The sequence below is a fragment of the Carcharhinus amblyrhynchos genome, chromosome 2 (genome assembly GCF_965287045.1).
Source record: "Carcharhinus amblyrhynchos chromosome 2, sCarAmb.v2.hapA, whole genome shotgun sequence".
Lineage (NCBI taxonomy): Eukaryota > Metazoa > Chordata > Chondrichthyes > Carcharhiniformes > Carcharhinidae > Carcharhinus > Carcharhinus amblyrhynchos.
This window is the reverse complement of record NC_137325.1, coordinates 107,250,519-107,275,480: the sequence shown is the minus strand read 5'-3', so window position 1 is coordinate 107,275,480 and position 24,962 is coordinate 107,250,519. Positions and strand designations below refer to the sequence as shown.

Genomic DNA, 24,962 nt, shown 5'->3' with positions numbered 1-24,962 from the left:
CTGATGGTGGTGATGCTGAGTTCCTCAAGTTTCCTGTTCTCCAACTTCAGATGATTTGCTTTACCCCTCCTCGGCTCCCTTTGTTATAATTCTATTTCATTTAATTTTTTACTGTTTTCTACCTTTTATTTCTTTATCATCTTTCATTTTTCTTCCCTCCCCACTCTTTCCCCTTATTTCATCCTCCTTCCCTTACTTTTCTCCCCTGCTTTCCCTTTTCTACATTCTACCTCTGTCTCATTTCTCCCTTCCCCCAACATCTTCATCTGTCACAGTTTACAGCTTCTCTGCCAGCTGCCCATTCATACCTTTTATTCTCTCTGCAGACAACTATTAGCAGCCTTTCCCCTGGTTTCTATGGCTTTTCATTCTCTCCCCTACAACATAAATATCTCCCACTTTCTATGCCTTTTAGTTTTGACAAAGGGTCATCTGAATTCAAAACGTCAGCTCGTTTCTCTCCTTGCAGATGCTGCCAAACCTGCAGAGAATTTCCTGTGTTTTCTCTTTTGGTTTCAGATTCCAGCATTCACAGTAATTTGCTTTTATACAGGTTGTTCATGATCTGGAGACCTATTTCTACTTTGTCTCCATTGATGTGGGCAGAGGCAGGTTCTCCATTATGCTTCCTGAAGTCGATAACAGTCTCTTTCATTTTTTTGGCGTTGAGGGAGAGGTTATTGTCATCACACCAGTTCACCAGATTCTCTATCTCTTTTCGTACTCTGTCTCGACATTGTTTGAGATCTGACCCACTACAGTGATGTCATCAGCAAACTTAAAAATCGAGTTGGAGGGGAATTTGGCCGCACAATCATAAGTATATAAGGAATATAGTAGGGGGCTGAGAACTCAGCCTTGTGGGGCACCAGTGTTGAGGATGATCATGGAGGAGGTGTTGTTTCCTATCCTTGCTGATTGTGGTCTGTGGATTAGGAAGTTCAGGATCCAGTCGCAGAGGGAGGAGCCGAGGCCCAGCTCAGACCAACATTGCACGACTTTTTTTGATGGATTCTCCCACTTCAGTTTTTGCTTGTCAGCCAAGAGCAGGAGCAGAGACTTATGGTCCAATTTGTCAAAGGTTGGGCAGGTGATAGAGCAGTGAGCATGTTTGATATTTGTGTAGCAGTGGTCTAGGATGTTTGGGCCTCTGGTGAAACAGGTGTGATGGTAACTTGGTAGTACTCTTTTGATTGAAGTCCCTGGCCATGATAAACAAGGCCTCAGATGTTTTGTCTCAAGGCTATTTGTCATGACGTATATTTCATCCAGCATGTTGGAATATAAAGTTAGGATAGCTCCTGCAGAAGGTATTCTAGGAAACTTGTCAATGTTGCTACATCTAGGCACCACAAGATGTTGATCAGGAAGCAGACTTGTGCACTGCCTTTTAGTTGAGATGTTGAACTGCCTGCTGAGATTAATGTAAAGGATTCCAGGCATAAATTTGAAGAAGAGCAGGAGAGTTATCCCACTCTGCTGGCCAATATCTAACCCTCAATCAACATCACTAAAACAGATTATCTGGTCATTCTCACATTAATGTATGTAAAAGTTTGTTGGCTGCAATATTTTCTACTTTACAACAGTCACTGCATTTCAGAACTAGTCCATTGTCTGTAAAGTTCTTTGAAATGTCTTGTGGTCGTGTAAAGAAATGCACGTCTTTCTTTTTACTTCTGCTCCCGACTTTCCCCTCCTCTTGTTCACCCATATGTCCACTTATGGGCCTTGCGCTATGTTCTGTTGCTCCTCTCACTTTTGATTAAGCTTGATTAACCAGAAGGTACTAAGAAGGGAATTTGCCTTTGTGATTTGCAAAATGCATACTGAATCATTGTTTTTAAAGAACTACACAAATGTATGTAAAATTTAACTTAATAATAATTCTAACACCAGGTGGGAAGCATTTGGAATGAAATTGATAAGGAACTTAAGCAGGAAAAGGTCTATCCCATCCATTTTGACTTTGAGAGCATGCATTCCATTATAAAACATTATGAGAATCTTGGCAGAGAGGTAGCTCACCATCAAACTGATATACTTGAAAACCAACAGAAACAGGATCTATTTGAGGAAGAAAAAATGTATGCAGAGGTAAGTAGAGTATTAATAGATTTGCTGTTTAAGTAACTGTAACTGTTTATTATGAGTTATAAAATATTTATTGGACAAATTTCCTTATTTTGTAAATGTTTGCAAAAAAGTTCATCTACAATTTGATTTGAAAATGATTATTTTCTATTTGTGGAGGATAGTTTCTACCGGTACAATTGTATGTGTGATGGTTGAGAATTGGCAATCTGTGCCATTTCACCAATTCTATTTGTGTCAAATGCAAGCTTTAAATTGCTCCCACATCAAAATTGCTTAATTACCCACGTGGAGTGTGATGTCAGTACACTGTTGTATGATGTTGTGATATATATCCATGTGCTTAGCTTGTTCATAAAAAGTGGGTGTTAAAAGCTCATCCTAGCTGAGTGCTAAGGCTAATATTTATTACCCATTTTTGGTTGCCTTTCAGAAGATTGTGGTATACCTTCTTGTTGAATTGTCGTAGTAAAAACATGAAAGTAAGAGCATGTGCTCCTCAAGCCTTCTCCACCATTAAATATGATCATGACTGATCTAACAGAACCATAGCAGAGAAAAAAAGCATTCAGTCCATCGTCTCTGCACCGGCCAGAAAAGAGCAAAGAACATTAGCCTCTTATTTTAATTGTATTTTCCAGCAATTAGTCTGTAGCCTTGCAGGTTACAGCACTTTAGATGCAGATCCAGGTACCTTTTAAAATGCGTTGAGTGTTTCAGCCTCAACCATCAGCGTAGACAGTGAATTCCAGATGCTGTCCCTTATCCCCCATCCCACAGGGTGAAAAAGCTTTTCTTCATATCCCCTGTAATCCTTCTATCAATCCCCTTAAATCTGTGCCCTGTGGTAATTGATTCTTCAGCTAGGGGAAACAAATATTTCCTGTCTATTCTATCTAAGCCCCTCATAATTTTGTAAACCTCAATTTGGTCACACCTTAGCCTCCTCTGTTCTAAGGAACACAGTCCTAACCTATCCAATCTCTTGGATATTGCCTCACTTTCCCCATAACCTTTGACTTCCCCTACTTCAAGAGTCTGTCTAGCTTAGCCTGGGCTCAGCCTCCAACAGTCCTCTGGGATAGAGAATACCAAAGATTCATTTTCCTGTGCGAGAAGAATGTCCTCCTCTTCCCCATCTTTAATGGCCGACACGTTAATCTGAAACTCTGCATCCTAATTCCAGATTCCCCCATGAAGGGAAGCATCCTCTCAACATTTACCCTGTCAAGCCCCTTCAGAATAATGTTTAAATGAGATTACCTCTCATTCTTCTAAACCCCAATGAATAAAGTCCAACATGCTCAACCTAATCCCAGAATTCAACTATTGAACCTTCTGTGAACTGATCCCAGTGCAAGTGTATTCATCTTTAGATAAGGAGACCGACACCCTGTACATTTGCAGCAAGGTTTCCCTTGTATACTCCACCCCCCTTGGAATAAATTTGCCTTCCTAATTACTGGATATGTTTTCTGGAGTATAAAGTTAGGTCTTGCTGCAACTGTACAGGGTTTTGGTGAGTTGTTTGTTGCTTTACATGTTCATCCATTCTTGCATTTTGTTGCTAATGAGTCTATTAGAGGTCCAATTACAAACACTTAGAAACTTGTCTTCAGTATCAGTGTCATTCTCTGATCAATTACACAAAGCCTACATCTGAAATACAGCTCCTTCCACTATGCCCCCTTCAATGTTTTTGAAAGAAAATGTTGCCAAAGTGGTGACTTTTCTCTTAGAAATCCTGGAGCCTTCTTTGTGCTTGATCTTTGGACAATTTTGGAATTCAATAAAGAGTTCTGTTGAAATTCCTTTCACATAACCCTTATAGTCAACAGATACACTTTCTTCCAAACAGTGTTAGGGTACTAGACCAGAACTCCAAGTTACATTAAGATGCCAGACTAGACCCCAACAATTTTTCTATTTTTGCAATAAATGCGAGGATAGGATGCTTCACTCTAGGAGTAATTCCACTGACAGATTAGGGATCTTTTATGGTAAGAAAACTTTATTTAATAACTAAAGCAGCTTAACTATTAATGGTTGAACAATATTTTAATGTGAAAGAAACAACTTTACTTCCTAGCTAAAAGCAAATTACTAGCGATGCTGGAATCTGAAACCAAAACAGAAAGTGCTGGAAAATGTCAGCAGGTCTGACAGCACCTGTAGAGAAGGAGCAACACTAATATTTTCAGTCTGGATGACTCTTCACCAGAACCCTGATAAAGCTCTGATGAAGAGTCATACAGACTCAGTTCTCTGTCCACAGCTGCAGTAAGATTTACTAAGATTTTCCAGTTTTTGTTACTTTCTAACTTATGATTGTTCTCATTCCAAATAAGCAGCATTCATCTTACAGATTTAAATGCCACTTTAAATACAGTTAGCAACCATGAATATATTTGCTATAATGAATGTAGACAGTCTTGAAGCTTTCAGAGAGAAAATGAGTTTCAGAGCAGCTTACAGAAGTCTCTCTTCAAATAACTCCCAGCTAGAACTGCAACTCTAAACTGCAAAATCTTCTCTTTGCCACAGATTTAGCTCTGCACAAAAATCACATTGCCACATGATCCTGTCAACCACTCTAGGCAGGGAAACTTAAGTAAACAAAAGTCTATTAACTGAACTTAAAATAAACACTTCCAAGGCTGAAATGAGTAATTATTATCCTGTTCTCCCAACATCTGATCTACATTCCCTCCAGACATACTAACTACCTGTAGAATAAAACTGAATTTTTAAACATTACCCTTAAACATAAAGAAAAGATGTGTGTGTGTGTGTGTGTGTGTGTGTGTGTATATATATATACATGCACTACCATCATCACAATGGTCAATAGTAAAATTAACCCTAGTCTCCAGAGCATCACTGCTCAGAATCTGAATCTCCTTGCACTTCAATAATAAATCTATTGATCACTCACACCTAACAGAGAGAACTCTTATCACAAACGCTGTGTACAAAACTAAACTAAACATGACTCTTGTGAATGTTGGTAAGAGTATGTGAAAAATGTAGCATTTTTAACTTTTTCAGTTCAAAATTAAATATTTTATGGTGCTAATTAACTTTCTGTTTTTCAAAGATACAATACAACCATAAGCAAAGTGAATTATTCAAGGAGTCATGGGAGAAATATGTGGCTAGAACATCAAACCATGAAATCTTAAAGGCAAGGATTGTTTTATTTAACAAAAATATCATGATAATGAATTTCATTCTTTAAAATTTCCCATTTGAATTGTTCATTATCTTGTGTATTGAGCTGTGTTGAAATTAGACATTCAATGTATGTTTCTCTGCTTTAACTCATTTCTTCCCAGGAATCTAAAGCATTCATTTTTACCTTGCTTAATTTAAATTTATGCTTTTATTTTCAAAATTTTGAAATATCATCTTGGGATGGTATCGTCAATGATTTGCCTCATTTTTTTAACAGAACACTGGCTGGGATATTTCCAGCCTCTCCACTATTGGCCACCAAAAGAATCTTACAGTTCTGGCAAAATCAATGGCCATTTATATTGCTCACTGGTTGTGCTGCCAGGAACCTGCTACAGGGGCGAGGGCTTGCCTTCAGCAGGACTGGAAGTTTGCACTAGTAGGAAAGGCTGGTAAATCTAGGCCAAATATTTTTAGAATAATTGTGAGTTAGCGACGGTATTGCAAAATAATAGCCCAAAAAACTTGGATGACGGTTTCAGTAGCAGATGACCTAAGACAAGAGAAGACTCGGGCAGTGCTACAGAGGTGTAAATAGTTACTTTAATGATGGCCCAGATATATCATCAACGCTCATTTCAAGATCAAGTCAGACTGCAGTCTGGTTCAGCCTCAGTCACTTGCCAGGGAGAGGGGTAGAATTGATGGCTAGCAAGTTTGTGGCAGGGACCAAAAATTTCAGATAAGTAGTCTGATAATTTAGAGGCATTGGAGAGGTCAAGAGAGGTGGTGGTGAGAGGCATCAAGGTACATGTGAAAATTGCCACTGGGGTTTTCGGATGATGTCACCAAGGGGAGTATGCGGAAATTTAACGGTGAACAGCAGAGTGCAAGTATAGGTAGAGAAACCATTTTAGGTGTTTCTCTCTCTGTCTCTGGTTATCTAATAAGAATAGAACCAGGTGAGTGCATTCTACCCAGCTGTGAACAGGTAGTGAAAAGATATTGCAGGAGGATGATGGAATCAATCATGACAGACAGGCTGAGAAGAAAGAAGAGGGATAGTTATAGAATCATTGAATGGTTACAGCACTGAAGAGGCTATTTGGCACTTTATGTCTGTCTGGATTTCTACAACACCAGGTTAAAGTCCAACAGGTTTATTTGGTAGCACGCTGCTCCATAATCAGGTGAGTGAAGAGTTGGGTTCACGAACAGGGCATATATATTCACAGACTAAATTGCAAGATAATGGTTGGAATGTGAGTCTTTACAGATAATCAAGTCTTTACAGGTATATGAGTAGAGAGACAGATAATGACAGGTTAAAGAGGTGTGAATTGTCTCAAGCCAGGACAATTAGTAGGATTTTCAAGCCTAGGCCAAATGGTGGGGGTTACATGTAGTGTGACATGAACCCAAGATCCTGGTTTAGCCATGTGCGCAGAACTTAGCTAACAGTTTCTTCGTGGCGTTTCTGCATTGTGTGTCTTGAAGACCGCCTTAGAGAATGCTCATCCAAAGATCAGAGGCTGAATGCCTTCTACTGCTGAAGTACTCCCCAACAGGAAGGGAACATTCCTGCCTGATAATTGTTGAGCAATGTCCGTTCATCCTTTGTCGTAGCATCTGCATGATCTCACCAATATACCATGTCTCGGGACATCTTGTTCTGCAGCATGTCAGGTAGACAACATTGGCTGAGTTGCATGAGTATGTACCTTATACCTGGTGGATAGTGTTCTCACATGTGATGGTGGCATCTATGTCAAAGATCCAGCATGTCTTACAGAGGTTGCTGTAGCAGGGTTGTGTGGTGTTGTGGTCACTGTTCTCCTGAAGGCTGAGTAGTTTGCTGCAAACAGTGATCTGTTTGAGATTGTGCGGTCGTTTAAAGGCAAGTAGTGGGGGTGTGGGGATGGCCTTGACGAGATGTTCATCTTCATCGATGATATGTTGAAGGCTCTGAAGAAGATGTCATAGCTTCTCCATTCCGAGGAAGTGCTGGACGATGAAGGGTGCTCTGCCGGCCGTGTCCCATGTTTGTCTTTTGAGCAAGTTGGTGCATTTTTTTGCTGTGGTGCATCAGAGCTATCGATCAATGAGTCATGCGCCATATCTTGTTCTTACAAGGATGTCTTTCAGCATCTGCGGGTGTCTGTTGTGTTCCTCCTGATCTGAGCAGATCCTGTGTATATGGAGGGCTTATCCATAGGGGATGGCTTCTTTAACATGTTGAGGGTGGAAGCTGGAGAAGTAGAGTGTCATGGGATTACTGTGAACACCCCAGTCCAATGCCAGTATCTCCACATCATGGATCTATACAAGAGCTGGGTGGCCAAAATGAAAGTAGAGGAGACCTTAAATTCAAATTTCCTACCCAATTTCTACTGGCTACCATTTTGATTGATGTGGAAATCATGATGGAATTACTCACTCATAGTGACATCAGATTCAGCATTGTAACCGCTCCTGAATTGTGAATTTCCCAGAGTCTGCAACCTACACCAAGCTATGTAGGTTTGTGAAGCCTTTGTGAAACAACTAAGTTTAATCTGTTTGTGAACCTTCAGTAATCTTGTCAGGAATCCAGTAATTTTTTGACAGCTAAGTTTGAAAGTTCTTGCGAACGTTAAATGTTAGAATGTAATGCATGATTACATGATAATGCATGATAAATTAAATATCAGTTCAATGCAGAATTCATTACAGGGCTTTAAATTGACCATTAAATTGACCAGCACTGTGTAAGTGTTCACATACATTTGAGTGCTTTCTCTAATGGATAAAGTGCTCATCAAATTCAACAGTATTGAGTATCTGATTTTTATTGGTCATCCAGACACCGTGCTTTGAACTTTACAGTGATTTGATGTTTAAACCTCACTTGAGCCTTTGAAAAAAAAGCTAAACAGATGTCATACTTATTTGATTGAGATTCCATTTATTGAGCCTTTGAAAAAAAAGGAGCAGATGGCTAGCCAATTAGTGAGGACAAAAGAATCATGAGCATGAATAGGCTAATTGGCACCTTGAGCCAGCTCCACCATTCACTAAGATCATGGTTGATCTGTTGTGGCTGCAATTCCACTTTCTTGTCTGCTGTTTTTTTTTATTTTGATAGATTAATGAGCAGATTAAACAGTTTTTATTTCAAGAGGTGTTTTAATGGTTATGTGTTTGATTGGCACTTTTATCAGTTTATAAGGGAGCATCTTTTTTCAACTGAAGTTTGACTGGATTATTTTTTTTTTACTTTGTGAACACCTCTAACTTCCTAGTGTTAATACAGGGCTCTTAAGTTCTGCTCATAGTGGATACTGGATAAGTGGGCATGGTAGGAACATGGGTGATGCAAGGGGTATGTAGCAAGCAGGTGGATGGGGCAACTGGTGAGGGCTAAGAGGCCTAACAGTTAACCGTAGTTGTTGTGGGTCTGGAACTGCTCATAGGCCAAGCTAGATAGGTACTGCAGGTGTCCTTCCCTAAGCCAACAGGAATCCAGTGATTTCAAGGTCACCATTACAGTGACAAGCTTCTTTTATTCCAGATTTATCTAAAATTGAAACCCAGCAACTGCTGTGATGGAATTTGAACACACATTACCAAAGCATTATTTCAGGTCTCTGAATTAGTTATGTAACACCAGTACCAGCAAGACACCATTCCTGAAGGCAGAGAGTTGTTAAAAATATTCATTAACAGGGATCAGGAGAGAAATTTGCTGGTTAGCAATTTCGTGGGAATAGAATGGTGGGAAGAGAAGATGGATCTCATGGACAAGTTAAGCTTGTGAAGGTCATGAGATAATAAGATAGGAGAGAAACTAAAGAGCAATCTGAGTTTTGAACAAAACTTTAAACAAAGTTTTGCCTGTTGGGCAAAAATAAGTGAAGGAAGTGATAGAGGCAACTGATAGCCCCAGTCTGAGAGATTTCCTGTGGCTACAGTTTCCCATAAGGATTGTGTGATCACAAAGTCAATCTTGTATATATTTTACATTATGAGCTTTGTCTCATTTCCTTAGTTTCTTAATTTCAAAGAATCTTTGTAAGCAGTATCATCATCCAGTTCTTTCTTAACAATTATAATTATTTAAAGAATGATTCTTCCATTTCTTTTAAAATGAATACTAACATTTCACTGGATTCCTTTTGTTTTTAGGAAGCCAAGAAAACTCAAGAACAGATGATAGAATCTTCCAAACTTGAGAGAAAAGATCAGAACATCAAAGTGCATCAGACTCAGATTCCAGGTTTATACACAACTGTAAGTAAAATGAGTGATGGTTATCAGTGAGTTCCAAGAAGTAGTTTAATGAATTGTTCTTTATAGCATATTTTGTTCATCATCATTTTAAACTCATCATGCTCTCTCTCCTCTGAATTCATTGTGGTCTCATCCTCCCTAAATCTCACCCTCCATAACAACTCTTGGCCCATATTTATGGCCATTCTCTTGTCTTTGCTACCCCACATCATCCTGATAGTCCCATTGTATTAATTACAGGTAAGGCCGTGCCTGATCACTTCCTTATATGGCTCTCCAGCCATATCCCCCTTCCATATCCTAACTCTACCTCCTTCCGAATCAGTCCCAGAAAGCCATTAGTCGCTATTTCACTTTCAACAGCCCTTACAAAATCCTAACCATTTACGCTTTGGCCTTCCATTAGCCACAACATTTCTGCACCTGCTGATTTTTTTCAATTGCACTCTTCACTTACGTTCCCAAAAGAACGTTACAATGGCCATTCCCCTGGTATGATGCTTACCTCTGCTCCCTTAAGTCTAAAGGATACTTGAAAGGATGTGAAAGAAAATTAGTTTAGCCACTTGCAACAAGACATACTATTGAGTTATGGAATCATAGAATCCTACAATGCAGAAGGAGGCCATTTGGCCCATGAGCCTGCACCAATCACAATCCCACCCAGGCTCTATCCCCATAACCCCATGCGTTTACCCTAGTTAGTCCCCCTGACACTAAGGGGCAATTAGTATGGTGAATCCATCTAACCCACACATCTTTGGATTGCGGGTGGAAACCAACAAAGACACGGGGAGAATGTACAAACTCCACACAAACAGCTGGGAATCAAACCCAGGTCCCTGGCGCTGTGAGGCAGCAGTGCTAACCATGCTGAGTCCTCATAGTCTTTGCTAAAATTGCTTTCTATTCCAGGATTCTGAAATGGAGCAATCTTCTTTTCTCTACTGAACATCATCTTAAACTCTTCTCTCTGGCCCCTCCACCTTTCCCACCTACCGATGCAAGGAATTCATGGACCTCTTGTCATTCAGATTGAGATAATCTAATCAGCTACCCCTGCGAAGTCCTTCCCTTCTGCCAGTCCACCAGGCCTAGCTTTCTTTAATGGACCCCTGCCTAAGTCTTGAACTCATATCTTATCTCATTTCTCTACTATCCATTTTCATATCCTCTCCCAGCTTGTCTTGTCAGTGAGATTCCCTTCATGCTCCATACATCTGTTAAACTGACTGCTCAATTTTCCATTTGATCCTCATGATAGCCAAAATTGTAAACAGTTTTTTCTCTTCAGTTGTTTCCTATAAATCTTTGATCACTCCTCTCCTTAAAAAACATCTTGTAACCCTCAGTATCTTTGCAAACTACCCCCACCATCTCCAAATTCTCTTTCCCCTCCAAAATCTTTGAACATGTCGTCATGCCTCTCAAATCTGTACCTATCTTTCCCCAAACTCCATGGTCTGCCAGAAACCTGCCAGTCAGGTTTCTACCCCTGTCACAATGTGAAATGGCTGTCATCAAAGTTACAAATGACATTCTCTGGGACTGTGAAAAGTCCTCCTTTTTCATCCTTCTCAGTCTTCTGTAGTCTTTGATATGATTGACTGCACCATCCTCCTCCACTTTTCAACAGCAAGGTGCAAATGCTGTTCCAAGATCTTCTTATCTAACTAATCATAGCCAGAGTATCAATTGCAATGGCTTCTCTTTTTGCAGGTGCACTGTTATCCTGTGTTTCTTTGGGAATCTGACCATGGTTCCTTCCTATTTCTCATCTACTCCTCGACGGTGTCATCCAAAAGCATCAACAGCATTAGTTTTCAAATGTACACTGATGACATGCAGCTGTCTTCTCTTCATCATCATTGTCTCAATTACTTCACTGGTGATTGGAATGGTGTACCCACATTTCCACTTTGATTTAAGGGCAACACGGTGGCCCATTGGCTAGCACTGCTGCCTCACAGCCGTAGGGATCCGGGTTCGATTCCCGGCTTAGGTCACTGTCTGTGCGGAGTCTGCATGTTCTCCCTGTGTCTGCATGGGTTTCCTCGAGGTTCTCCATCTTACTTCCACAGTCCAAAAGACAGGCTAGTTCGGTGCGTTGGCCATGCTAAATTCTCCCTCAGTGTACCCAAACACTGGGGTGCCAGAGTGTGGCAACTAGAGGATTTTCACAGTAACTTACTGCAGTGTTAATGTAAACCTACTTGTGACACTAATAAATAAATAAACTTTGAACTAGTTACCCAAAATCCAAAATTAGATGAGCAGAAATTTCTTCATTTAACTATTGGGAAGACTGAAGACATTTTTGGTCCCAGTTACAAATTATGTTCCCTTCTTACCAACCCCATTCCACATCCTAGCAATTGTCTGAGACTAAACCAGCTTTTTCACCACCTTGGAATTATGTTTGTTTTTGAAATGAACTTCCATCCACATATTCATGTCATCAATAAAACAAAATCAGTAAGTTTCCAACTCCACAACATTGTCTGACTTTGTCATTGCCTCAGCTCATCTGCTGGAGCAAAACTCTTTCATAGAACATAGAACACTACAGCACAAACAGGCCCTTCGGCCCACAAGTTGCGCCGATCATATCCATATCTACCAGGCCTATCTGTAACTCTCAATCCCATTAAATCCCATGTACTCATCCAGAAGTCTCTTAAAAGACCCCAGCAAATTTGCCTCTACCACCGACGTCGGCAGCCGATTCCACTCACTCACCACCCTCTGAGTGAAAAACTTCCCCCTGACATCTCCTCTGTACCTGCTCCCCAGTACCTTAAACTTGTGTCCTCTTGTAGCGACCATTTCAGCCCTGGGAAATAGCCTCCTAGAATCCATCCTATCTATACCTCTCACATCTTATAAACCTCTATCAGGTCGCCTCTCAACCTTTGTCTCTCCAGGGAGAAGAGACCTAGCTCCCTCAACCTATCCTCATAAGGCACGCCTCCCAATCCAGGCAACATCCTTGTAAATCTCCTCTGCAACCTCTCAATAGCTTCCACATCCTTATTGTAGTGAGGCGACCAGAACTGCACACAGCACTCCAAGTGGGATCTGACAAGGGTCTTATAAAGTTGCAACATTACCTCCCAACTCCTAAACTCAATCTCTCGATTAATGAAGACTAGCACACCATACACCTTCTTGGCCACATCCTCCACCTGTGAGGCCGATTTAAGAGTCCTTTGGACCCGTACCCCAAGGTCCTTCTGCTCCTCAACACTGCTAAGAGTCCTACCCTTGATATTGTACTCCTTCATCCCATTGGGCCTGCCAAAATGGACCACTACACATTTATCTGCGTTGAAGTCCATCTGCTACCTCTCCGCCCAGTCTTGCATCCTATCTATGTCTCGCTGCAACTTCTGACATCTCTCCAGACTATCCACAACACCACCAACCTTCGTGCCGTCGCAAACTTACCAACCCAACCCATCCACTTCCTCAGCCAGGTCATCTATGAAAATGACAAACAGCAAGGGTCCTAGAACAGATCCCTGGGGCACTCCACTGGTGACCAACCTCCATGCAGAAAAAGACCCATCCACAACCACTCTCTGCCTTCTGCAGGCAAGCCAGTTCTGGATCCACAAGGCAACAGCCCCTTGGATCCCACGCCCTCTCACCTTTTCAAGAAGTCTTGCATGGGGGACCTTATCAAATGCCTTGCTGAAGTCCACGTAAACCACATCCACCGCTTTTCCTTCGTCAATGTGTTCAGTCACATTTTCAAAGAACTCAACTGGGCTCGTAAGGCACGACCTGACCTTGACAAAGCCATGCTGACTATTTCTGATCATACTAAACATAGGACATTACAGCGCAGTACAGGCCCTTCAGCCCTCGATGTTGCGCCAACCACTGGAACCAATCTAATAACCCTCCAAACTATTCCAATGTTATCCATATGCCTATCCACTGACCATTTGAACGGCCTTAAAGTTGGCGAGTCCACAACTGCTGCAGGCAGGGCATTCCACGCCCTTACTACCCTCTGAGTAAAAAACCTACCTCTGACATCCATCCTATAATTACCATCCCTTAATTTAAAGCTATGTCCCCTTGTGTTAGCCATCACCATCCGAGGTAAAAGGCTCTCACTGTCCACCCTATCCAATCCTTTGATCATCTTGTATGCCTCAATCAGGTCACCTCGTAACCTTCTTCTCTCCAATGAAAATAACCTCAAATCCCTCAGCCTTTCCCCATAAGACCTTCCCACCATACCAGGCAACATCCTGGTGAACCTCCTCTGCACCCTTTCCAATGCCTCCACATCTTTTTTATAATGCTAAACTTCTCTAAATGTTCATAAATCTTGTCCCTCAGTATCCTCTCCATCAACTTACCAACCACTGAGGTCAGACTTAGTTGGTAATTTCCCAGGCTATCCCTGTTCCCTTTCTTGAAAATAGGAACCACATCCGCAATCCTTCAATCATCCGGAACCTCTCCCGTCTCCATCGACGATGCAAAGATCATTGCCAGGGGCTCTGCAATCTCTTCCCTCACCTCCCACAGTAACCTGGGGTACATCCCATCCGGTCCCAGTGACTTATCTATCTTGATAGAATTTAAAAGTTCCAACACATCCTCTTTCTTAATGTCCACATACTCATGCCTATGTTACCTCTAGACTTGATTATTTCAACACATTCCTGGCTGTATTCTAACTTCTGGTCAAATTATATCTTAATTTTAAAATTCTCATAGTCTCACCCCTAAGGTCTCTGTAATTTCTTCCATCCCCATACTCCTCTGAGACATCTACGCTGATTCAATTCTGACTTTCCTAACTTTGATTACTCTTTCTTGGTGTTGTGTCTAGTCCCTGAGCTCTGGAATTCCATTGCTAAATCTCTGCGAGTTGCTACCTTCCTCTCCTGCTTTAAGACCCTTTTAAAAGCTCCCTCTTGAAGCCTGCTTATGACAGCACTGGCCCTTTTGAGCATCCTGCTGCTCCATCTCATCACCGAGTGGTGTACCCAGTCATGGCTGCCACTCTACTGTTCAAAGATCTCTCAGTTACTCCCATCTCCAGGCCACTAATGCAATGTGGGATCAGTCCTGAAAATGATTCAAGCATCAGTTTCCCAAACTCAGGTTGAAAACTGGCCAAGTGTCTGTGATGAACTCCTATCATATCCTTCAAGTTGAATTTATCCCTTCAAAGCATTACAGTTTTTTTAACTTTCATTTCATTTATTATTATAAATGATATTTGGACCAAATATTTGTTTATTTAAGACAGCTTAAACTTACCCTCAACTTGAAGGGTAGAATAGGAGGCCATCACAGAGACTTGGGCCTGGGTTTTCAATTTGGGTCCAGGAAAGTGATGCTTCAATCGTTTTTCAGGTCTGATCCCAAATTGTATTCATGGCACCCAGTTAGTGGCACCAGGAGCAGCCTGGAGATGGATCCAGTAACAGGGATTTTTGAACATTCTGCTGTCATGTTTGTTCATACATTTCCTATTTCTCTCTCTTACTTTAATTATTTACATATATAAGTTTTCACTTTACCTGTTGTGCCTGATGTACAATTTCTGATCATTAATTTTACTCTCTTCTCTGTTTTTGAATTACCAGCTGGTCTACTTTCCCACCTGTAACAGCCCTATTATTCCTATCTGTCTGGACTTGCTTCACATGGAGCCTGTTCCAACATTACAGCCCCTTCTTGTGCTCTGACTGATGGAATCCCTATTTCCCACATCATTCCTTCAGCCACATGTTAACCTTCTTAATTTACTTATCGTGATGCCAGAATGTCACTTGGGTAATAATCCAGAGACTTTTAAGGCTCTCTACTTTTATTTAGCTCATAGCCCCTGATTCTAACCAAACAGGACCTCCCACCTACACTTTCCTATTTTGTCAGTCTCAACAGGAACCACAATGACTGGATTCCACCCTCCCACCAAACCCCACATCCCCCTTCCTCACTGATGTCCATTCACTCTGCCTCTGGGTAGCCAACAAATTAAATGGGAAATGCCAACTTGTTTTTTCATCCACAGATGCTTTCCAAGCTGCTAAAAAAATTTCAGAATTTTCTATTTTTATTTGAGAAAGATCAAACAAGTAAATAAAATTTTACATGAATAGGTCATAATAATTTTAAAGAATCTGTAAAACCAGGAGATCCAGAGGTTAAATTAATCAACGCAAGCATAGCCCAGGAAATTATCGACCGGTGAGTCTAACCTCAGTGGTTTGTAAGTTGATGAGAAAGATTCTGAGAGACAGGATTTATGAACTTTAGAGAAGTATAGTACGATCAAAAGTAGTCAGCACGGCTTTGTTAAAGGCAGGTCGTGTCTTACGAGCCTTGAGTTTTTTGAAAATGTGACTAAACACATTGACGAAGGAAGAGCAGAGGATGTGGTTTTGTGGACTTCAGCAAGGCGTTTGATAAGGTCCCCCGTGCAAGGCTTATTGAGAAGGTGACGGGTCATGGGAACCAAGGGGACCTTGCTTTGTGGATCCAGAACTGGCTTGCCCACAGAAGGCAGAGAGTGGTTGTAGATGGATCTTTTTCTTCATGGAGGTTGGTCATCAGTGGATTGCCCCAGGGATCTGTTCTGGGACCCTTGCTGTTTGTGATTTTTATAAATGACCTGGATGAGGAGGTGGAGGGATGGGTTGGTAAGTTTGCCGATGACACGAAGGTTGGAAGTGTTGTGAATAGTTTGGAGGGATGTCAGAAGTTGCAGCTTGACATAGATAGGATGCAAGACTGGGCGGAAAAGTGGCAGATGGACTTCAACCCGGATAAATGTGTAGTGGTGCATTTTGGCAGGTCAATTGGGATGAAGGAATGTAATATTAAGAGTAAGACTCTTAGCAGTGTAGAAGATCAGAAAGATCTTGGGGTCTGGGTTCATAGGACTCTCATATCGGCTTCACAGGTAGAGGATGTTGCTAAGAACACGTATGGTGTACTGGCCTTCATCAATCGAGGGATTGAGTTTAGGAATCGGGAGACAATGCTGCAGTTGTAAAAGACCCTGGTCAGACCCCACTTGGAGTACTGTGCTCAGTTCTGGTCGTCTCACTACAGGAAGGATGTGGAAGCCATTGAAAGGGTGCAGAGAAGATTTACAAGGATGTTACCTGGATTGGGTGACATGCCTTATGAGGATAGGTTGAGAGAGTTCGATCTTTTCTCCTTCGAGAGACGAAGGATGAGAGGGGACCTGATAGAGGCATATAAGATGATGGGATGTATTGATCAGGTGGACTCTCAAGGCTTTTCCCCAGGGCTGAAATGGCTGCCACAAGAGGATACAGGTTTAAGGTGCTGGGGAGTAGGTACAGAGGAGATGTCAGGGGTAAGTTTTTCACTCAGAGGGTGGTGGGTGAGTGGAATCGGCTGCCGTCGGTGGTGGTGAAGGCAAATTCGTTAGGGTCTTCTAAAAGACTTCTGGATGAGTACATGGGACTTAATAGGATTTAGAGTTTTAGGTAGGTCTAGTAGGTAGAGATAAGATTGGCACAACTTGTGGGCCAAAGGGCCTGTTTGTGCTGTAGTCTTTCTATGATTCTATGATTTCTATGATTCTATGATTCCATACGTGCTTAATTTGTAAATTATGCAAAAATCTTTTGCTGAGGGAAAGTAACTTGTCAAATCCATTTGTTACCACTTTTGTTTGGAAAACTGAGGCATTGATACTATTGTGCAGTTTTTTCAGAAAAGAAATGTGTTTTAATAAGGTGGGAGCAGAACCATTGGCATATTGTACAATGGAAGCTCAGTGGTGAATATATGTGTTTTGACTTCCCATCAGGGTTTCTGGGGACGTTTGGTGACAATAGAAACCACACCGCCGGAGTTACTAGGAGGTCCATTCTCACCAGTAAGTCTGAAAGTAAAGGGAACTTGCAGAGAAAGTACAATGAAAAATGGGAATGCTGGAAACAAGCCATGTTCTCTATCTGTAAAATGAGTACAATATATGAATTAAAATAAATCCTCATAGATACAGTTTGTAGACTTTTATCATGTTTTACTTTTTAGTTAATATGAGGAGCAAATTATAAACTGAAAATTATTTTCAGATAGCTATTCATTTATATGCCATTGACAAAATGGTGTCATCTAAGGTGTAACAGAACTATTCAAAAAATGTAAAGGGCAAAATCCTGGAATTTTTTTAAAAAAACAAGAAAACCAGATGTACTCGGGTAGCACCTGTGTTAAGAACAGAGAAATTAATATTTCAGTTTTGATGAAGGATCTGAAACATGAACTTGTATGTTGTTACCTAACTGCTAAATTGTTCCAGTATATTTTTCTGTTTTATAAAAGAGGACACATAAAATTGGACTCCAGGTAATGCCTGGCCTTTTTAAGGATGTTGGAAGTCCAAAGGACAAATTCACCAATCTTAGGTGCCTGGTGAGGAGCCATGATTGAAGAGAGTGTGCATTGTACCTTCTGCATTATTTCAGCCCTATTTTGGATCTAAGTTACTTTTGAAGCATAAGTACCAGATGTTAGCATAGGTTCAGTGAATATCTCTGTTGACTAAATATGCCATATCTTGATGTAAAACATAAAGAAACATTATATTCTTGTATGTTTAGTTTTGTGAATTTATTAAATTCCTATGCAAACTATCTGGGATCCACTTGTTGGAGATTTCCATGCTGAGAGTTGTTTTGCAAACATGTAACAGATACGGCAAGATTAATAGAGGTGACAGACAACTTGCTCACCAGCCAGAAAGCCGATGGGAGCCCCATGTTGACACTTTCGGGGAAGGCGCACCAAAATTAAAAACCACTCAGGCCAGCATCAGGCCTTCCACAAAATCAAAGACCCCAGAGTCCAAAGCCCCTCCCTTTGTGAACTGCTGACCAATCAGAAGACATCACAGTTTTGGTTGAGCTAACATTTGTGGAAAGTGGACAACTAGACAAGAGAATAGTTGATTTGGAATAGTGCATGCCAAATCTAACTTAATTTAATCAGAAATATGTTCACCAAGTTGTGCCTTCTTGCATAATAGAGCTGGAGGGCTATTTCTCAGGACACAGCAATGTCTTTGGCATTGCACTCAAATTATATACCTTATGTTTCTCCCTGACTGCCACAGAAGGATAGACCAATATTACATTGATTTTTGCATAGGAATTAGTTTGTTTATTGAACAATCATATACTAGTCACAAATGACAATTTAGATGTTGACTGTAAAGAAGTGTCTTCAGGTTGCTATGATTTGCTGCATGCTTCAGAATGTAGCTGCTTGTGAAACCTTAATTTTCAGAACCGATGAAAACTCTAAGGATGCGGGTGCTGTTTTATGGGAGAAAACAGAATTAACATTTAATTGGCTTTTTTTTTAGCTGAACTGAACTACATGTAATTGCAACACACTGTAAATAATATCTGTTCTTTATCCATTACTCTGCAGCAATGATCCAGCAATGATCTATCACTATCAGCTATATAGTGTGGCATGGTGACACTGCTGGTTAGCACTGCTGCCTTACAGCACCAGGGACCAAGTTCAATTCTGGCTTTGGTTGATTGTTTGTGTGGAGTTTGCATGTTCTCTTCATATCTGCGTGGGTTTCCTCTGGGTGCTCCGGTTTCCTCCCACAGTCCAAAGCTGTGTGGGTTAGGTTGATTGGCCATGCTACATTGTTCCTTCATGTCAAGAGGATTAGCAGGGTAAATGTGTGAGGTTGGAGGAATAGGGCCTAGGTGGGATTGTTGTTGGTACTGACTTGATTGGCCAGATGGCCTCCTTTTGCACCGGAGGGATTCTATGAGTTTTTATTCTAATGCGGGAAGCTCTCAATGAAAATTGCTTCAAATTATTTCCCAATACAATTGTTCACACTTGACTGTAAACTACATTCCACTGACATTCCCAAAGCAGCCACAGAAAATTGATTGATTATTTTGAGGCAGTGCGATGACACAGTGGTTAGCACTGCTTCCTCACAGCACCAGGGACCCGGGTTCAATTCCAGCCCGGGTCACTTTCTGTGCAGAGTTTGCACATCCTCTCAGTGTCTGCATGGGTTTCTTCCGGATGCTCCAGTTTCCTCCCACACTCGAAGATGTGCAGATTAGGTTGATTGACTTCGTTAAATTGCCCATTCGTGTCAGGGGGACTAGCAGGGGACATGGGGTTGCGGGGATCATTATCGGTGCAGGCTTGATGGGCTGAATGGCCTCCTTCTGCACTATAGGTATTCTATGATAGTGAAATTAAACCTGTAATGACACTACAGAGTACCATGGTTAAATTAACACCTATTAGAGTTCACTTGCTAATCAATCAAGTGAATTGATTGGCAAGTGAATCAATTGCTAATTGATTCATTTGCAATCAATTGATTGCAAATTGTTGCTCTCTTTGAAATGTAATATTCTTGGAAATCTGTCCTGATGAATATAAGATGAAAAGCTTTGACAACGTGTCTCTTTCTCAGCCTTGCTTTAGAGCTTGTCCTGCTTAAGGGTTTGAGGTTCTAGTTTCAGAGTCTTTCAGAAACTGAGAACTGAATTTTCCCAAGCTCCTGGAAGACAGGTTTGAAAGCGAAAGGACTCAGAAAATAGTGGGGAATGACATTAGGACAGCCTCAACACATTCCTACTTTCAGGAGACTTTCCCAAGAGCTGGAATGGAAACCAAAGGCAAGTGACCAATTAGCACAATTAAGACCGAAAGTAGGAGTCAACTTGTGGTGATACTGGTGTTTTAAAAACATCTTTGGAATTGTTCATTAAGTCAATTGAAAGGTATAAAAGGCTGCAACCAAATCTGTCACTAGTCTTTGGAGGTGTTTCAGTTCCAACCTGATGGTCCTACCAGTTTTGGGCCTTTTTGTAGACAACAAGGACACCTCGGTGTTGAAATGCCTTTCCATTCACCTACCTATCTCCGTCAGCAGTATCCGGCTTTCCCAATGGGTCTTCTGTCCTGACATTCTTGTGGACCCCATTATTTGGGCCTCCAGCCTCCCACTATCCTTGCTTGCCCACTATCCTTAGTAGGATGACAGTAGGCCATTGCAGGTCGTAGTGTAGGTACACTCACCATGCTGTTATGAAGGGAATTCAAGGATTTTGGCCCACTGATAGCAAAGACACAGTGATATAGTTCCGAGTCAGAATGGTGTGCAGCTTGAAAGAGAATTTTCATGTAACTTGTGATGTTCTCCTGCGCTGTAGAAGGATTATTTGTGAATTGCGGTAGTGTATTGCGTGTATGGTACACACTGCTGCCACAATATGTCAGTGATGAAGGAAGTGTAATTTGAAGCTGGTAGATGGGGTCTGCCAATCTCATGTGTTGCTTTGCACTGGATGGTGTTGAGCTTCGAGTATTGTTGGAGCTGCACTCATCTAGGCAAATAGACAAGATTCCATCACACTCCAGACCTGTGCCTTGTAGATGGTGGACAGGGTTTGAAGAGTCAGGGAGTAAGTTATTTGCTGCAGGATTTCTTGCCTCTGACCTGGATTTGTAGCCACAATATTTATAGGGCGAGTCCAGTTCAGTTTCTGGTCAATACTAATCTCTGGGATGTTGACATTGGTGAGTTAGCAATGGTAATGACACTAAATGTCAAAGGAGGATGGTTAGATACTCACTCTCTTATTGAAGATGGTCATTGCCTGGCACTTTTGAGGGGCAAATGTTACTTGCCATTTATCACTCTAAGCCTGAATGTCCTCCAGGTCTTGCTACATTCAGTATCTGAGGAATTGTGAAAGATGCTTAACATTATGTAATCATCAGTGAATATCCCCACTTCTGACCTTATGATGGAGGGAAGGTCATTAATGAACAGCTGAAGATGCTTAGGCCTATTACAGCATGCTGGAGGTCTCCTGCAGCAATGTTCTGTGACTGAGATGATTGACCTTCAACAATCACAGCCATCTTCATTTGTGCTTGGAATGACTCCAATCAGTGAAGAGTTCACCCCCACCCTAATTCCCATTAACTTCTGTTTTCCTAGAGCTCTTTGATGTCAAATGATGCCTTGAGGTCTGGAGCTTTAGTGGCCCTGGTGAAACCACACTGAGCACCAATGAGCAGGTCATTGCAGTGTAAGAGCCATTTGATAGCACTATCAAAGGCACATTCCTTCTCTTTGCCGGTGATTGAGAATAAACTGATGGAGTAGTAATTGTCCTGGCTGGATTTGTCCAGCTTTTTGTGGACAAAGTGGACAATTTTCCACATAGCTGAGTAGATGCTATTGTTGTAATAGTACTAGAGCAGTTGAGCTACTTGCTTTGCTGGTTCTGGAGCACATGTCTTCAGTTTTATGCCAAAATGTTGTTAGGACCAATAGTCTTTGCAGTAATCAGAGCCTTCAGCCACTTCTGTGGACATCAGGAGGAGACTGGATTATCCATGTGGTTCTTCTAGCTAATGATGATTGCAAATCCTTGAGCCTTGTATACTAATGTGCTGGGCTTCCCCATATTTTAGGTGGGGGATATTTATGGAGCCAAGACCTCCAGTTAGATGTTTAATTGTCCTCACTAGGATATGGTCAAGTATGTTCCCTTAACGGGACAATGTAATTAAAACAGTAAAAATGTCATTGAGAAGTGATTATACAATTTTATTTTAAATAAAACAAAGAAACAGAAAAAGTACAAAAATCAAACCAAAATGCTAACATCAAAACAAATAAAATCATCTTCCAATCAGTTGAGCATCTTTGTAGAAACACCGTCACCACTAGGGAGTCCTTTTGAGAAAGCCCATCATCACCTTGTCAGGACATTTAGGGGTGACCACAAATGCCATCCTGTCAGCATCCTTCACATCCCAAGAACAACTTTTCTAAAGAAAACAAACTAATTCGGGTACAATAGGCACTTTCCAAAATTTCAGGAAGATGAGGTTGGCCAAAATGTAATTAAAATTATAAAATTGATAAATTTGAAAGAAACCACAACAGAGGAACTTTGCAATTCCCACAGAGGCCTAATGTGCTGACAGGCTTTGCATACAATGGTTAAACTAGCACGCTTATTAAAGAGACAAGATTTGGATGTGATTTTTGATCATTCACTCTAAGTTTTCATTGTAAACCTCTAAGTCTAAAGGTCTAATCAAACTCTTGAATAGTTAAGAAATATGATTAGCTGCCACAAGTTAATATATGAATTGCACAACAAGCATTGAATAATTTACAATCACTGATGTATATAAAATATTATTCAGATCAGTTTGAGTAATTTACTTTTACTGTTCGTAGCTAGAAAGAAAAGCTATAGTAAATTTACTTTTATATCCTGTAATTTTGATTTACTCACAATAAGGTAATCAAAGCTCGTCATGAACAGATCTGATTTGTCACCCCTTGAGGTTGATTAAAATGTTCAACTAGAACGACTGCCTCTAAATATTTGCAAATTTGAGATAACCAATAAACAAAATTATCTTGAGGCTTTTATTCACCAGAGTATCTTTGATTTAGTAATGTATAAAGTCAAAGCTATTATAAAGCACATATTTCAACAAAGAAAATCACTTCATAACTACCCTTGTGACGTTCTTCAATAACGCATGAAATCAAATATTCCATATGGTGTATAAATAAAATTAATTTCTTCTGATAATTAGAAGCTGAATAATCTACGGTGTATTTTTTATGCATTGACGCACTTTCACCATTTTGATAAGAGTGGAGATAAATCTGTATTTGCCTTGAAAATGGAACATGCTCATTACATAGAGGTGACTACAATTATATTCCACTTTTTGGGCCAGTACCGGATGCCAATTTTCCTCATATTGTTCCTATTATTGAGTACTTTTTATAGTCAATGGACATAATATTTAATTTCTTGCTGTTAAAATGCAGTATAAGGGGAGGAGGTGGTGTAGTGGTAGCATTACGAGATTAGTAATCCATGGGCCCAGTCTAATGGTCTGAGGAAGTAGGTTAAAATCCCATCATGGCAGCTGGTGGATTTTAAATTCAATTAATAAACCTGGAATTAAAAGTTAGCCTCAGTAAACAATACCATCATCGATTGCCACAAAAATCCATCTGGCTCACTAATGTTCTAATGGGAAGCCATTGTTACATGGTCTACCCCACATATGGCTTCAGAACCACAGCTAAGTCTTAATTGCCCTCTGAAATGGCCTAGCAAGCCATTTGTATCAAGCTGCTACAAGTCAAAAAAGAATAAGACCAGATGAGCCACCCTGACAGTACCATGGGTGAAACCTGATCACATGGACTGCAACGGTTCAAGAAGGCAGCTCACCACCACTTTTTCAAGGGTAAATAAATACTTAGCAAGACCCACATCCTGTGAAATATTTGTTTTATAAATGCTGGCTTTATCTGAAATTACACAATCAGATACGATCATTGTATCTTTTCATAGATTATTCTATCACTGAAGAATTCTTAATAGAGACAACCATGCTTTTATAACCCTCAGGAGTGAAGGATATATTAGCCTTTGATTGATACCATGACATTGCCATCAAGATGTTCTTCAAAGGAATCATAGAATCCTAAAGTGCAGAAGGAGGCCAGTCAGTTCATCAAGTCTGCACCAACCACAATCCCACCCAGGCCCGATCCCCATAATCCATGCATTTAGCTAGTCCCTCTGACACTAAGAGGCAATTTAGCATGGCCCACACATCTTTGGACTGTGGGAGGAGACTGGCATACCCCGAGGAAACCCACACAGAACGGGGAAAATGTGCAAACTCCACACAGACATTGACCCAAGCCCGGAATCAAACCCAGGTCCCTGGCACTGTGAGACGGCAGTGCTAACCACTGTGCCACCATGCTGTCCCAAATGTGATGTGCTCATTGCGATCAACGACTAGGTCTAGATTTCAGATGCGATTACACTTGTAAAGCCTCCTTAATATGCTTTGAGATACAGAGTCAGGGTGTGGAGAGTCTGCAGAAGGATCTAGATAGGCTGGGCGAATGGGCCAGGAAATGGCAAATGGAATTTAATGTTGGCAAGTGTGAGGTGGTCCACTTTGGTAGGAAGAATGGTAGGAAGGACTATTACTTACGTGGCGAAAAACTTCAGCAGGCGACGGTGCAGAGGGACCTCGGGGTCCTTGTGCATGAGTCGCAAAAACCCAGCTTGCAGGTGCAGCAGGTGGTCAGGAAGGCGAATGGGATGCTGGCCTTCATAGCGAGGGGGATTGAATATAGAAGTAGGGAGGTCTTGCTGCAGCTGTATAGGGCATTGGTGAGGCCGCAGCTGGAGTACTGTGTGCAGTTTTGGGCGCCGCACCTGCGCAAGGATATTTTGGCCCTGGAGGGAGTGCAGAGGAGGTTTACTAGGCTGATACCGGAGTTGAGGGGATTGAGCTATGAGGAGAGGCTGAATAAACTAGGCTTGTACTCGTTAGAGTTT

At 41.1% G+C, this 24,962-nt stretch overlaps 1 protein-coding gene across 3 annotated transcripts in view; it reads left to right on the top strand.

The window, feature by feature from the left end:
• Positions 1-19,642, top strand: part of cfap69 (cilia and flagella associated protein 69) — a 95,461-nt gene extending 75,819 nt beyond the window's left edge. For 2 of the 3 annotated variants that reach the window (XM_080210727.1, XM_080210719.1), the window contains 4 exons: positions 1,900-2,097; positions 5,192-5,278; positions 9,433-9,537; positions 17,357-19,642. In XM_080210727.1, coding sequence (XP_080066853.1) covers positions 1,900-2,097; positions 5,192-5,278; positions 9,433-9,537; positions 17,357-17,515 — 549 coding nt within the window. In that variant the 3' untranslated portion in view covers positions 17,516-19,642. The remainder of the gene's footprint in view (positions 1-1,899; positions 2,098-5,191; positions 5,279-9,432; positions 9,538-17,356) is intronic. The other variant, XM_080210734.1, reaches the window with a different exon arrangement.
• Positions 19,643-24,962: the final 5,320 nt, after the last annotated feature.